The sequence below is a fragment of the Chiroxiphia lanceolata genome, chromosome 2, assembly GCF_009829145.1.
Source record: "Chiroxiphia lanceolata isolate bChiLan1 chromosome 2, bChiLan1.pri, whole genome shotgun sequence".
In the NCBI taxonomy this organism is placed as follows: Eukaryota; Metazoa; Chordata; class Aves; order Passeriformes; family Pipridae; genus Chiroxiphia; species Chiroxiphia lanceolata.
Genome location: NC_045638.1, coordinates 263,130 through 278,150, shown reverse-complemented (window position 1 = coordinate 278,150; position 15,021 = coordinate 263,130). Strand labels below are relative to the sequence as shown.

Here is a 15,021-nt window from a genome sequence, read left to right as displayed (position 1 = left end):
AGCTGGAGAGGGACTTTTGGTAAGGGCCTGGAGGGACAAGACAAGGGGGAATGACTTCAAACTAAGAGGGCAGGGTTAGATGGAATATTGGGAAGGAATTCTTGGCTGGAAGGGTGGGGAGGCCCTGGCCCAGGTTGCCCAGAGAAGCTGTGGCTGCCCCTGGATCCCTGGAAGTGTCCAAGGCCAGGTTGGATGGGGCTTGGGAGCAACCTGGGCTGGTGGAAGGTGTCCCTGCCCATGGCAGGGGGTGGATTAACTGAACTTTAAGGTCCCTCCCAACCCAACCCATTCTGTGGTTCTGTGGCAAGGTGGTGATCTGCCAAAGGTTGGACTCGATGATCTTGGAGGTCTTTTCCAACCTAAATGATTCTGTGACTCTGTGATTTACTGAGAGGAGCTGCTGTGGCTGCTGCTTGGATCCCCTCAGGAAAATAAACGTGCATTTACTGGTGTTTTTAGAGACAGGTAATCTGTCTTTTACCAGTATATCCGGTTTTATCTCTACAGAAAGCCAGGCCCTCACAGCACCTGGTTCTCATCCCACCAGCAATCTCAAATCACGAGTCACTTCTGAAAACAGGGACACATTTATTGATGCCAAAGAACCAGAGCCAAACTGCAGCCTCAGGGATTGTTTCAGTGCCTGTCTCACAGCCCCATTCCCTGGGAAGGGAATGGGGGGGCAGGGGTTGTCCAGTGGGACTCGGGCTGTAATTGCCCTCCAGGGCTGGCAGGTGAGTTTCCTCAGGTACCTGTTGGTGACTGGTGAGGCTCCTTGTTCCTAATGCCAGGGCTGGGCTGCCAGTGCCATCCCCGTGGGCACAGTGACAGCACCAGTCCACCCACGCCGTGAGTAAACTGGGTATAAAAAGCTACAATATGAGTCTTATTTGTTACAGATCCAAGATGGAAAAGCCCCACATCAGGGGAACAAAGCGATGCTATTTTAGGGCTTCACCACAGATATGCAGTAAAACCCCCACGGTTTCAAACCCCACGTCACTCATCAAATAATTGCATTAATAACCTGCAGAGCTTGTCGTAAACCCACTTTGCATCCATGATTTACACGGATTGGGCACAAAAGGAATAACCAGAAGGCTCAGGTTATGTACTTGACCTTGTGCTATCCCTCCAAGGCAGGGGGATGGTGGGTTTGTTCTGCCACTGGTACAGACAGGTACCGACTTGGTGCCTGGGGATAGAAAAGCACCCAAAGCAAAGGTTTTTACAGACCTTCGTGGCCATTTCCTTTGGATCACAGCCCTCCTGGAAAATCTGCAGGTACAGAATAAGGTGAACAATGTGATTATTTTCTTTTTCTACAGATATTCTGGTTTTTCCATACGTGTTTTCAGGCTGAAAATCCAATTTGTGTGTGCAGAAAAAAGTTAAAATAGCCGATTCTGCCTGTGCCTGTGTGCAGTTCTGGGAAGGGCTGGGCCGTGGGAGGCAGCACCACCAGCTTCAGCACATTTCTGACAGGGCACTGCAGCACATATGGAAGAAATCAAGCAGAGCTGAAGTTTTACAGGAAACACTGAAATTCCGTTGTTTTTATTATTATTATTATTATTATTATTTTTCATTTTGCCCTTTAAAATGAAAAGAAAACAAGTTCAGCTGAGGGGTTAATGATGTAAAATGTCGGGTTTGTGCTATTCTGCCCGTTAGGAGAGTTCAGGCAGTTCCTGTTTGAACTCAAGGCCAGCATTTTGTCACTGCAGGTGTTGTTGCCCCCAGCCATGGTGGGGTGTGGGACTGGGAGAGGAGCTGCCTGCCCGGTGTGGTCGATCCCGTGGGCCGCAGAGCCACGGGAAGGGTTTCTGAGGCGCTGTCTGTGTTTGCCTTGCAGGAGGTGCCCCGGCGTAGCATGAGCGTGGCCCCCGGCGTGGGCCATGCCCTTCCCCAACGGCTCTGAGCTGCGCCCGTCCTTCGTGCTGGCGGCGCTGCCGGGCCCGGAGGGGGCCCAGGCCTGGGTGGCCGCGCTGCTGTGCGGGGCCTACGCGGTGGCCGTGGCGGGGAACGGCGCGGTGCTGCTGGCGGTGCGGCTGGAGCCCGGCCTGCACGCGCCCATGTACCTGTTCCTCTGCATGCTGGCCGCCATCGACCTGGCGCTGGCCACCTCCACCGTGCCGCGCGTCCTCGCCTTCTACTGGTTCGGCACGCGGGAGATCGGCTTCGGCGCCTGCCTGCTGCAGATGTTCCTCATCCACGCCCTGTCGGCCGTCGAGTCCACGGTGCTGCTGGCCATGGCCGTGGACCGCTACGTGGCCATCTGCCACCCGCTGCGCCACGCCGCCGTGCTCACCAACGCCGCCACCGCCCGCGTCGGGCTGGCGGCCGTGGCCAGGGGCGTGCTCTTCTTCCTGCCCCTGCCCCTGCTCCTGCTGCCCCTGCCCTTCTGCGGGTCCCGCGCGCTGTCCCACTCCTTCTGCCTGCACCAGGACGTGATGAACCTGGCCTGCGCCAACACCACCCCCAGCGTGGTGTACGGCCTGGCCGCCATCCTGCTGGTCATGGGGCTGGACGCCGTCCTCATCTGCCTCTCCTACCTCCTCATCCTCAAGGCCGTGCTGCGCCTGGCGGCCTGGCGGGAGCGGCTCAAGGTGTTCAGCACCTGCATCGCCCACATCTGCGTGGTCCTGGCCTTCTACGTGCCCCTCATCGGGCTGTCCGTGGTGCACAGGTTCGGGAGGGACCTGGCCCCGCTGGTCCACGTCACCATGGGGAACATCTACATCCTGGTGCCCGCCGTGCTCAACCCCATCATCTACGGGGTGAGGACCAAGCAGATACAGAGGAGGATCTTGAGTCTGATCCGTGTCGGTGTCAGAACTTCCCAGTGACCTGTGCTCGGCCGCTGTCCCGTGTCCTCACTGCTCACGTTCCACCCGTGGCACGGGACTGTCCTCTGGGTGCACTCCGCGGTGCTGCCAGGAGGCAAAAGGTAAAGAGCGATTACAAACTCCTTCCAAGAGTGTTTGCCCTCATCAAACTTGGAGAGAATCTCCTACAGCGATCTAAACCCACGCCTGGCCAAGCAGGTTCTGCAATTGGAAGGAAAAGTGACTCAACAAACTGATAAAAACATCTCGACATTGCACTTCTTTGTTCCCATCTCACCCATAACAGGGGCAGGGCAGAGCAGATGCTGCAGTGGCTTGGGGTGATTTTGTTAATTCATCTTTTCCACGTGTGGCACATTCACATTCCAGAACTTCTTCCAGAAACTTTGGCCACAGCATCAATGTCCAAGTAAAATAATAACAACACATTACATTACAGATGCACAAATGAGCTTCAGAAGAGGAACCTCCACCTCTGTGCTCCTGTTCTGAGATGCTGGGTGCTCAGTGAAGACCCCTCAGCCTTCTCGTAGAAGGTGCTCTGGAAAAAATTTCAGAAAGTGTAAAAATAATTTGTTTTTAATTATATTCAATGAAACAGCATCATCTCAGGGGAAAAAAATAAGCAAATTATAAATGTCAATTATAATTCCAAGCTGAAGGAAGTCTCATTTCCAAATCAAAGGTGTTTCATACCTTTGACTCCACACTGGGAATACCTAAGAAGTTATGAATTAAGTTTAAAATCTTCAGCTTTTGAGCTTTTTTAATACTTCAACTGGGTGTTGCCAGGAAACAGAGAACCCAACAGCCTTTGCTCTCCTTGTTCTCATAACTCTTCTACCTGTGGGCCACTACAACAAAGCTCTGTTAGTACAATGAAAATCAGCAAAACTTAGGAATTATGAAGAAGGACTGAGAGCAAACTGCATTTATTTTCATGCCACCACAGAATCAAGGGATGGTTGAGGTTGGTGGCACCTCTGAAGTTCATCTGCATCTTCTCTGAAGATCCACCCTCCCAGATCAAGCAGGGTCAGCGGGGCAGTGGGTTACCCAGGACAGCTTTTGAACATCTGCAAGGATGGAGACACTGCTTCATATTTTGGGAAAGGCTAAAGAACCTGGGAAGGGATGTTGTACAGCAGGATTTTACAAAGAATCACAGATGTGAAGGGTGGTCACTTCTAGGTTTTGCCCTAATGATTTTTGTCATTTAAAAAATCAATCTGTTTCTTTGGGGTTCTTTAGAGGTGCCAGGGCTGTGTGAGCTCTGATTTGAACCTTGTGGTTTTCTCTGCCCAAGTGCACAAATCCCTGCAGAGCAGGAGCCCTCCCAGATAACCAGAGCAGCACTGGGGATTGTAAACCAGGTGGATCTGCAGGAGCCCCATGTACCCTTGAACCCTGATGTCTCCATCAGTGTCACAGAATCCCAGGATCATTGAGGCTGGAAAAGCCCTCCCAGCCCATGGATCCCCCCTGTGCCCCATCCCCACCTTGTCCCCCAGCCCAGAGCACTGAGTGCCATGGCCAGGCCTTCCTGGGACACCTCCAGGGCTGGGCACTCCAAACCTCCCTGGGCAGCCCCTGCCAAGGCCTCACCACCCTTTCCAGCAGCAAATTCCTCCTCCTGTCCAACCTGAGCCTCCCCTGGCACAGCTGGAGGCCGTTCCCTCTCCTCCTGTCCCTTGTTCCCTGGCAGCAGAGCCCGACCCCCCCCAGCTCCCCCCTCCTGTCAGGGGGTTGCAGAGCCAGAAGGTCCCCCCTGAGCCTCCTTTGCTCCAGGCTGAGCCCCCCCAGCTCCCTCCTAGGACTGACTCTCCGGGACACAGGACAGGTCCCAGTGCTGCTCCCAGGGGTTCCTCACTTTCCCAGGACTTCCAGAGGGCCCTGCCCAAAGTCACTGCTCTGCATCGGGCCCCCAAGTGGCAGCAACATTTGGTGGAGTTTGGTGCAGTTTCTTCCAGTTGCACACAAGCACTGAGAGTAAACTGGGTGCCCTTTTTGCAGTCTGTGCTGGTACTGCTTCAGCGTCCACAAAACACGTCTTGGTATAACCTTTTCTGCTGAATTAAACCCCATTTCATTTGAAAATAAATAGTTTTCATTTAGGTGAGTTACAAGCAGTTGCCATCTGGGACTTTGAGGCAATTTTGCCCCTTGTCATTTTTGGCATATTCTGGTTTATTAGAGCTTAGAAGGGTAAAAAAAGATAAATTCATAGAAATGAAAACAATCTGTACCTGCCTAATGTGATTTGGGAAATGTGAATGAATTTTTTGAAGGCATTCTGGGTCTAAACCCTTTTCAGGTGGCTGTGGCATTGAGAAACAGCTCCTGCTCATTCCCCATATGTTGCTTTTTTTTTTTTTTTCCTTTTGTGCTGAGAGAAAAATTAATAAAGAAAAACGAATGAACCTCCCAGAAAATGCTGTATTGTATTTGCTACTAATTTATTTCTTGGAGAGTTAATGGAGCCTCGGAGCACGAAGGCCTGATGGATTTCTCCTGGGTACAGAGAAAAACTTTCTCTCTTCTTGTTTTCCAAACTTCAGTCGTGGAGTTTGCTGGGGAACAAAGGGAACAGGCTTCTCCCTCAGCATTTGTGTTTGCCAACAACTGTGGCAAGCACTTTCTGTCTGGAACGTCCATGCTGAGGCCCCAGGTCACCTCTCCTGCAGCAGAAGGAAAACCCCAACAGAGCAGGGCCCCAGCCCATGTCTGCTCTGTGAGCAGGGCCAGAGCAGAGCTGGGGATGGTCCAGCTTAGCTGGGCCCAGCTGGCTCCAGGAGGGCCAGGAAAGAGTCAGGGGCACCTGCAGAAGGGACTGGAAAGGGAAGGGTTGGGAGGGAGGGAAAGGCAGGATGGGAGCGGTGGGGGGAGGACTGGGAGTCACAGGAGCCTGGAGGTGGCAGTGGAAGCAAGGAGGACACTTGTGGGGCTGGAGCAGTTGGAGGTCTGGAGGATATACAAGATCTGGAGATCTGGATGACACACAAGTCCTCTCCTGTCCTGTCCTGGTCTCTCCTCTCCTCTCCTCCATAGAGGAGAGAAGGGTGAGGTTGCTGTTGTTTGGAAAGCATTAATAAGCATTAATAATTCATACTGCAGCAGTGTTAATTGCAAACCAAGTAACTAAACCCAGATTTAACCTTTAACAGCCCAGAGAAGGGAACGGAGTTGGCAAAGGGGAGGCTCCCCAGTCCTGTGAGGAGCAGCTGAGGGAGCTGGGAAGGGGCTGGAGCAGCAGGAGGGGCTGAGGGAGCTGGGGGGGCTCAGCCTGGAGAAAAGGAGGCTCAGGGGGGACCTTCTGGCTCTGCAACCCCCTGACAGGAAGGGGGAGCTGGGGGGGGTCGGGCTCTGCTGCCAGGGAACAAGGGACAGGAGGAGAGGGAACGGCCTCCAGCTGTGCCAGGGGAGGCTCAGGTCGGCCAGGAGGAGGAATTTGCTGCTGGAAAGGGTGGTGAGGCCTTGGCAGGGGCTGCCCAGGGAGGTTTGGAGTGCCCAGCCCTGGAGGTGTCCCAGGAAGGCCTGGCCGTGGCACTCGGTGCTCTGGGCTGGGGGACAAGGTGGGGATGGGGCCCAGGGGGGATCCATGGGCTGGGAGGGCTTTTCCAGCCCCAGTGATTTTGGGATTCTGGTCTCGTGGAAGGTGTCTCTGCCCATGGCAGGGGTTTGGAACTAGAGGATCTTTCAGGTCCCTTCCAACCCAAACCATTCCATGATTCTTTGATCACTCTTGTGTCTCCTTCAAATGAACTGCAAGAAATCAGGTACCAAACGGGACAAAGCACAGCCCTGTCTGGGAGGTCACTGGCACCGAGGGGGTTAAAAACTGCCTCCTTCTCTCTCTAATTGCACCTTAAGGAGCTGGGGAGATGCAGAGCTCCCTGTGGGACTGATGTGGGAGGCAGAAAAACATCTCCTGGTCCCTGCAGAGCAGAGTCCCTGCACTGAGACCTGCAGGAGGTGGGTGGGGTGAGTATTTAGGGCCGGGGCAGGAACTTGTTGCTCTGCAATAGGAGATTTGGTGCCATGGATCTTCCTGGGCAGCCTCGTGCCCATCTCCCATTGCCTTTGCCTGGGAATTGTGTTCCTTGTCCCTGTGTTCTCCATGGACAAAGGAACTTTCAGGTAGAGCAGTACCAACAGAGGCAGCTGGCAGGAAGGAGGGGGAATGCAGAAGTGAAATATCAGGAATTTCAATGAATGTTTTCAGCCACATAGAAGAAACAGGGAATATCTCCCAGAGTGCAGGTGACTCCAAACCCCCAGTACCTGTGAGGTTTGCAGCTCTTCTCTGAGCTGAGAGCCCAGCTCCAGCTGGTCCTGGTGGCTGTGCTGGGAGGGGCTGTGATGGTGACAGTGACATCTCACTCCGGGTGTGGCAGGAGCAGACCCAGCTCGGCTACATCAGACCCTCAGGGAGGAAAAGCCCCGCTCTGTCCTGGGGCCCTGCTCAGCCCTCTGCTCCCTGCAGCTCTCCAGCAGCTCCAGGAAGGTTTCCAAAGGGTCTCATCAGTCCAGGATCATCCTGCAGGGCTCTTCAAGGGATCCTTTCTCCCAGGTATCAGGGAAAACAAGCAGAGCAATGTGCAGGGTCTGGGGCAGCTGAAGTCTCTTTGAGGGCAGAATGGGCATCCCTGGAGCTCTGGGCTTGTGGGTGGGGTGGGGGGCTTGCCAAATACTGTGGCACTGGCTCAGCTTTTTGCTAATTGGGTGTTTCTTGACCAAGACAAGCACTTGGCACCTCAGTTCCATTGGAGAGCAGCACAGTGTTGGTCAAACGTCCTTAGAGCTCCTGGGCCAGCACGAAGGACTCCATCTCCCCACTCCTTCATTCCAGCTTTGATCTGGTCTCTGGGGCTGGACGTCCTTTGGACACTGGAGTGTGTCAGGTGTGCACCTTGGGCAGTGTTCCTGTTCACTTTGATCCAGGAGGAATCCCATCTACTCCAGGCCCACCCCAAGGGGAACAGGGCACTTCCAGTGCCAGCTGGCAGGACACCTCCTTCACAGGGGCTCTCCTGGCCCTGTGCAAGCAGCTGTCAAAGGTTTACCATGGGGGGAATCTGAGCTTCTAGACCCAACCTCCTGCCAGTCCCCGTTTGCCACCGGCCGGGTCAGACTGAAGGTGTTTGATGCTTTTTGCTTTACAGGACACAAAAGCCCTCGGTGCAGGCAAGAAACAAGAAGGGTTCATGTCTCTGAACTCCACTGCCTTCTCCCATCCTCCCTGTTTCCTTCTCCTTGGCATCCCTGGGCTGGAGAAGGAGCAGTTCTGGATTGCCTTCCTGTTCTGCATCACGTATGTCCTCGCCCTGCTGGGGAACATCTCCCTGCTCCTGGCCATGAGGGCAGAGCCCGCCCTGCAGGAGCCCAGGAACCTCCTCCTGGCCATGCTGGCCTTCACTGACCTGCTCCTATCGACCTCCACTGTGCCCAAAATGCTTGGCAGCTTCTGGCTGGGCTCGGGGCAGATTGGATTTCCCTCTTGCCTCACTCAGATGTTCTCCACCCACACCTTCTCCACGGTGGAGTCGGGGGTGCTCGTGGCCATGGCCTTGGATGGCTCTGTTGTCATGTGCTGCCCGCTCTGGCACTCCAGCACCCTCTGGGGGCCCGTGGTGGGGGCCTGGGCAACGTGGGGTTGGTGTGGGGGATCCTGCTGGTGAGCCCCACGTGCCTCCTCCTCCACAGGAGGCACTTCTGCCAGCACCACATCACCCCACTCCTCCTGCCAGCACCACGTCACCCCTCACTCCTCCTGCCAGCACCACATCACCCCTCACTCCTCCTGCCAGCACCACATCACCCCTCACTCCTCCTGCCAGCACCACGTCACCCCTCACTCCTCCTGCCAGCACCACGTCACCCCTCACTCCTCCTGCCAGCACCACATCACCCCCCACTCCTCCTGCCAGCATGTGGCCCTGGTGACGTTGGCCCGTGGGGACACTGGGGTCAGTGCCATGCACGGCCTCTGCGTGGCTTTCCTGGTCTTAGTGATGGACCTGCTGCTGCTCCCGTGTCCCACACCGTGATCCTTGGGGGGTGACAAGGCTGTCATTCCCATGGAAAGCCTTCAGCACCTGCACATCCCATGTCTGTGCCATGCTGGCCTTCTACACCCCCTCCCTCCTCACGGCCCTCGCCCACCGTGCTGGGCAGGGCATCCCCCCCCCCTGTCGGGGTGGCCAACCTGTACCTGCCCGTGCCCCCCACACTGAACCCCACTGCTTGTGGGGTCAGGACCGAGGAGCTCTGGGACAGCATGGTCATCCTCCTGGATGGGAACCTGACCCCAATGGGTTGGACCTGGTGATCCTAAAGGTCTCTTCCCACCTTTATGGCTCTGTGTGTGTGTGCCTCAAACTGCTGATGATTTACTGCTGCTGGCAGATTTAACCAGAGCTAACGCTGTGACTGCGAGTTCAGGAGGAACCTCCCTCCCTGCCCAGAGTTCAAGCAATGGGTTCTTGCAGAATCACCTGGTTCTCTCCTCTGTTACTGCTGCCCAGGAGGTTTCGTCCACTGTGTGATGAAATTTGGCATAAAAACATTCAGTCTGGCTTCCACACCCCATGGGATGGAGAGTTTATCCGTCCCAGGAGTTAAACTCCTCACTGCTAAAATCCTTTTCACTGTTAAAAAAATATCCTCTCATGACTAATTATTTTCACTGCAAGGCTGAGTGTCTCCAGAAGATCCTCCTGCAGCAGATTTCATTTTATGAAGAGTGTTCCCTGGACCGTGTGATGGTATTTAAAGCCATGTAAATGTGGCACTTGGGGCCATGGGTTAGTGCTGGGCTTAGCAGCCCTATGTTTATGGTTGGACTCGATGACTTTAAAGGTCTTTTCCAACCTAAATGACCCCCTGATTCCCTGGGAAGGTACTCAGATGGGAATGGTGGCTGTCCTTGAAGAAGGACATGGGTAGAATTTAATTTCCAGCATTAACAGACCCCTCCAAGCCCAGGTGACAAAACTCCAGCACATTATGGACCATCCTCTGTTACCAGTGCAAAGTGAGGAGCTCTAACAGAGGGAGAGGATGTCTCTGGCCTGGCCTGGCATTTCTCAGAGCTCTTGGTCCCTCTGAGCAGCCCTGACTGTTGTGGCCACCCAGGAGGAGCCTCTGGGCTCTGATCTCTCTCTGTGAGCTGGACCCCAGCAGGGAGCAGGAGGGGGAGCCCTGGGAAGAGAACTTGCTCTTCTGCCCAAGCAAAGCAGAGGTTGAGCTGCAGACAAAATGGGAAATGAATATTTTTTTGGCATCATTTCAGTAGAATACTTGAATTTCAACTTAAAGTTCATCCTTTTCCTCCAGCTAAAACAGAAGTAGCTTTTCACAGAGCACAGTGAAAAGGTGGGGAAAGGCAAAGGGGGAGAGGGGCAGTTCACCCAAAAGCTGGTGTCAGAGGACCCACCCCATAAATCAGGGCTGCACTGTTGTCTGTGGGATGATGCTCACCCACCACCACTCTGGGGATAGAACCCCCATTTTCTGTAGGGTCCACAGAAAATGTGCTATTTTCATTTTCATTAAGAACATGGGAGCTGCCCTCATGGCCAACTTCCATCCATCCATCCATCCATCCATTTTGATGGGCACCCCAGTGTTTTCAGGAGTTCCATCTCCTGCTGGTGGTGCCTGAGGCCACGTCAGCCCGGGAAGGGAGCTCAAGCAATCACAGAATCACAAATGGTTTGGGTTGGGAGGGACCCCAAAGCTCATCCAGTGCCACCCCTGCCCTGGGCAGGGACACCTTCCACCAGCCCAGGTTGCTCCAAGCCCCGTCCAGCCTGGCCTTGGACACTTCCAGGGATCTAGGGGCAGCCACAGCTTCTCTGGGCAACCTGGGCCAGGGCCTGCCCACTCTCCCAGCCAGGAATTCCTTCCCAATATCCCATCTAGCCCTGCTCTCTGGCAGTGGGAAGCCATTCCCTGTGTCCTGTCCCTCCATCCCTTGTCCAAGGTCTCTCTCCAGCTTTTCCCCATCTTGCCACCATCACTCTCTCCTCTTGGTGCATTCCCATCTCTCCTCCTCATCCCTACAGAGGGTCTTCCAGGAGTGTTTCCTCCTGCCTGATGTCCCTCATTGAAGCCATAAACCAGCAGCACCTCCCAGTCCTGCTTTGACATCACACCCAGTTCCTGCTCCCATTTAGCTCCTGGTGCAAAGCCAAGGCGAATCCCACTGGACACTGGGGTTCAAGGACATGTTTGCATCGCCTCCTTTGAGGCAGTGGATCAGCCAAAACCAAGAAGCAGAAGTCCCCAGCGAGCCTGGGAGTCCTGGGGAGCCTTGTGGAGGGGGATGTCAAGGCACGTTCACCTGCAGCCTGGAGGGAAATGCTCCAGCAGCTCCTGTTTGGGTGTGGAGGTACAAATATCCATATAAATATTTAAGGCAAAGCCATCAGCTTTTCTAGGCTGCTTTTCTCATGTCAGCTCTCAGATAAACATCAGATAACTGACGGTGTTACTGTGGTTGAAGTGATGATGAGTTTTAAAGGGAGGGTGCCTGGGTTGTGAGGAGCTTGTTCCTCTCAGACCCTTTTCTCCTGTCAGTGAGGGCTGCACTCACCATTTATCCGACCAGGACAGACAGTGGGGTGAGACAATCTGCCTTTGGCAGTGCCAGCTGTGCCCTGATGTGACTGATGGGTCCTGCCCAGCTGAGATGCTGCTGCTGACAGAGTAGGTACCCAGAGACCTGTAAGGAAGGACAACCTTTGTGCCTCAGCCTGGCCAGGTGGGTAAGTAGGACTGAAATGTTGTCTCCTCAGCTTGCAGAAGGTTCCTGGGCAGCACTGGGAGCTGCCAGAGCTCTCCCCCTCTGGAGAGGGTGGTGTGGTTGTTGTTTACTTCATTCATGCTGGAAAACAGCACCCGAGTTTGTACACACAAGGATATCCGAGGCCAAAATCTTCTACTCTTGGATTAGCAGGTGTTCACTGAACTGCTTTTTGGCAGCACCTTTGGCACCCCCAGGCTGGTGGGTGTTTGTTGGCTGTGTCCTGCAGTGTTGCTGCACTGTGAGTGTTTTCAGCTGTGCTCAGCTCGAGAGGCAGAAATCGCCTGGCACAGGGGCCCTTCCCGCAGCTCTGTGCTGCCAAGGCTATTTTTAGGGAAGGAGAAGATCACCAAGCCTGAGATCAACTCACAGAAAGAAAGAAAACAGAGGTGCAAAGGATTTAAAACAAAAATAGTGGGAAAAAAAGAGATCTAAACCGAGGATGAGGCTCGGAGCCAGCAGAGCTGATGTGCTCTGCAGCACCCGACAGGAGGGAGTTGGGAATCTCCTCGCTAAGGCACTGCAATCCACACTGGGATATGCAGGTGAGGGAGTCACCTGGAAACGTCAGAGCCCAGGTCTTGGTACCTGCAAGGGGTTCCTCCTCTTGCTCTGCTGCTGGGCCAGGAAAAGCCCGAGCAAGGACCAGTGAACTCCCTCCCTGACTCCTGCCCAGGGGTGGGATCTCTGTCTGAGGTCCAAGTCTGCTCTCCCCCTCCAGCCAGGATGTCACTCCCAGTGCTGTGGCTCCCTGGGGCACCACAGTCAGTCTGTCAGTCAATTAAACAGCTCTCCGTGCCCTGGCACAGCAAAACCAAAATCCATCAGCCAGGCACTGCCTCCTCCATCTCCAGCAGCTTTCTGACCTTTAGGAGCTGTGGTTCTCTGTGCTGGGAGCTGATCACAAAGGTAAAATTCCCTCTTGCTGCCAAGTCAGAATTGCAGATCCCTGCAGTGACACAAGGCTTTACTGTGTGTCCTGGTTGCTGTTCTGTGGGTTCTGTGAATTCTTTTGCAGGATGAGCAGGATCTGCTGCGGGATCTGCTGCTGGATCTCTGACACGACAAAGATGCTGCACTAGGTAAGAGAGCAACAGCAGCTTCCTTAGACCTTCTACCTTCCTTCCAACAGGAATCCTGGGAGTGGAAAGTGGGAATGTGTGGCTTGCCATCCCTTTCTGCTGCCTGTACATCATTTCCACCCTGGGAAACAGTGCAACCCTCCTTGGCATCCGAGCTGAGCAGAGCCTCCACAAGCCCATGCTCCTATTGCTGTGCCTGCTGGCCATGCTGGAGCTCAGTGTGTCTGTCCACACTCCCCACGGTGCTCAGGGTGCTGCTCTGGGCTCATGGGAGACCAGGTTTGACACCTGCCTCGCCCAGATGTTCTTCAGTCACTGCTTCTCCATCCTGCACTCAGGGCTGCTGTGGGCCATGGCCCTCGACCCCCTCATGGTACCACAGCCCCCTGCTCTGCACACCCCTCCTGACCAACCCCTCATGGCATCCACAGCCCCCTGCTCTGGACATCCCTCCTGACCATCCCCTCATGGCATCCACAGCCCCCTGCACACCCCTCCTGACCATCCCCTCATGGCATCCACAGCCCCCTGCTCTGCACATCCCTCCTGTCCATCCCCTCATGGCATACACAGCTCCCTGCACATCCCCCCTGACCATCCCCTCATGGTACCACACCCCCTGCACATCCCTCCTGTCCATCCCCTCATGGTACCACAGCCCCTGCTCTGCACATCCCTCCTGTCCATCCCCTCATGGTACCACAGCCCCCTGCTCTGCACATCCCTCCTGACCATCCCCTCACGGCATCCACATCTCCCTGCACATCCCCCCTGACCATCTCCTCATGGTACCACACCCCCTGCACATCCCTCCTGTCCATCCCCTCATGGTACCACAGCCCCTGCTCTGCACATCCCTCCTGTCCATCCCCTCATGGTACCACACCCCCTGCACATCCCTCCTGACCATCCCCTCATGGCATCCACATCTCCCTGCACATCCCCCCTGACCATCTCCTCATGGTACCACACCCCCTGCACATCCCTCCTGACCATCCCCTCATGGCATACACAGCTCCCTGCACATCCCTCCTGGCCATCCCCTCATGGTACCCACATCCCCTGCACACCCCTCCTGACCAACCCCTCATGGCATCCACAGCCCCCTGCTCTGCATATCCCTCCTGACCATCCCCTTATTGTACCCACACCCCCTGCACATCCCTCCTGACCATCCCCTCATGGTACCACAGCCCCTGCACACCCCTCCTGACCATCCCCTCATGGTACCACAGCCCCTGCTCTGCACACCCCTCCTGTCCAGCCCCAGGTGGGAGCCCTGGCAGTGCTGGGGAGGGGTCACGGGCACTCCTGCAGGTCTGTTGGCAACTCTGGAACCTTCCCGTTCCCCTTCACTCCCGAGTTTATTCGGAACCATTCCAATTGCTGCCGCCAGTGCCACAGCCCAGGCTGCTCCCAGTGCCAGGTATTTCAGTTGATATTTATTAGGAGAATACAGAGCAACTATAATTCTTAGCAGGAATGTTGTTATTGCAGCTACACTGTGGGTAGAATTAGGCAAGGTGTGCACAAAGCCACCTTTCTCCCACAGAACTGTCAGCCCAGGGCTCCCAGCCCCCAGCCCATGGGCTCCCCAGGGGAACAATGTGCTCTGTGGAATACAAATTAAAACAGAAAATCAATGCTTAAAGGGCTCAAGCTTTGAACCCAGAGCTGTACCTGTGGGGTTATAAGGAAAAAATTAAAAGTGAGTTATGAAATGCCCCTGGAGACGACACTAATGATCCTCCTGGCTTGGCCTCTGCTCTTCTCAGGGGCTGACATGGAAGAAGTTAAACTTTTCCAGCCCTCAGCACTCAAGGAATTCACGCTCCATCTGCCTGTGTAAACAGGGAACTTGGCATTGTTTAACTGGGGGCTGAACTCCCGTGCGTGCCCTGAGAGGTGGAACTGGTCCATTTTCTACTGCCCCACTTCTCAGACAAAGCTCAGACATCTGTGCCTCCACTTGGCACTGCAGCAGCCCAGTAATTAGCTTGATAAGTTAAATTAGCAGACAGCTTTCCAGCCTGCTGGGATGGTCTTCAGCATGAAAATGCAGACTGAGGTGTTTGAGTCTGGGTGTGCAACCCTGGGCGACGCCTCCTCACCACCATAAATGTGCTTTGGTGGCCCACAGAAGTTGAAATGTTGATTTATCCACTCCGTACATCACCGGCTGTTCTGGCCTGGTAAATATGGGTAAAAATTGGGAAAAGGCCCGACCTGCACCCATGGGGCTGCCCGGGGAGTGGGCATCCTGCCCCTCCACAGAGCTGTTCAC

General features: G+C 54.8%; 2 protein-coding genes across 2 annotated transcripts; both read left to right on the top strand.

Annotated features, from left to right (window-relative positions):
* Positions 1–326: 326 nt before the first annotated feature.
* On the top strand, positions 327–4,376 carry LOC116782970 (olfactory receptor 51E2-like). The gene is made up of 2 exons (XM_032680155.1): positions 327–1,296; positions 1,856–4,376. The coding sequence occupies exon 2, from the start codon at positions 1,899–1,901 to the stop codon at positions 2,847–2,849; it is 951 nt and encodes a 316-aa protein (XP_032536046.1). The 5' UTR covers positions 327–1,296; positions 1,856–1,898; the 3' UTR covers positions 2,850–4,376.
* A 3,662-nt stretch (positions 4,377–8,038) lies between these two features.
* LOC116781969 (olfactory receptor 52R1-like) lies at positions 8,039–9,177 on the top strand. Its single transcript, XM_032677872.1, is given in 5 exon segments — positions 8,039–8,480; positions 8,483–8,574; positions 8,753–8,877; positions 8,879–9,034; positions 9,036–9,177. Coding segments are annotated over 5 exon segments (942 nt in total). The 5' UTR covers positions 8,039–8,053.
* Positions 9,178–15,021: the final 5,844 nt, after the last annotated feature.

What these genes read in the sequence shown, in the direction of transcription:
- LOC116782970 (XM_032680155.1), top strand. Translation starts at nt 1,899, where the DNA reads ATGCCCTTCCCCAACGGCTCTGAGCTGCGCCCGTCCTTCGTGCTGGCG.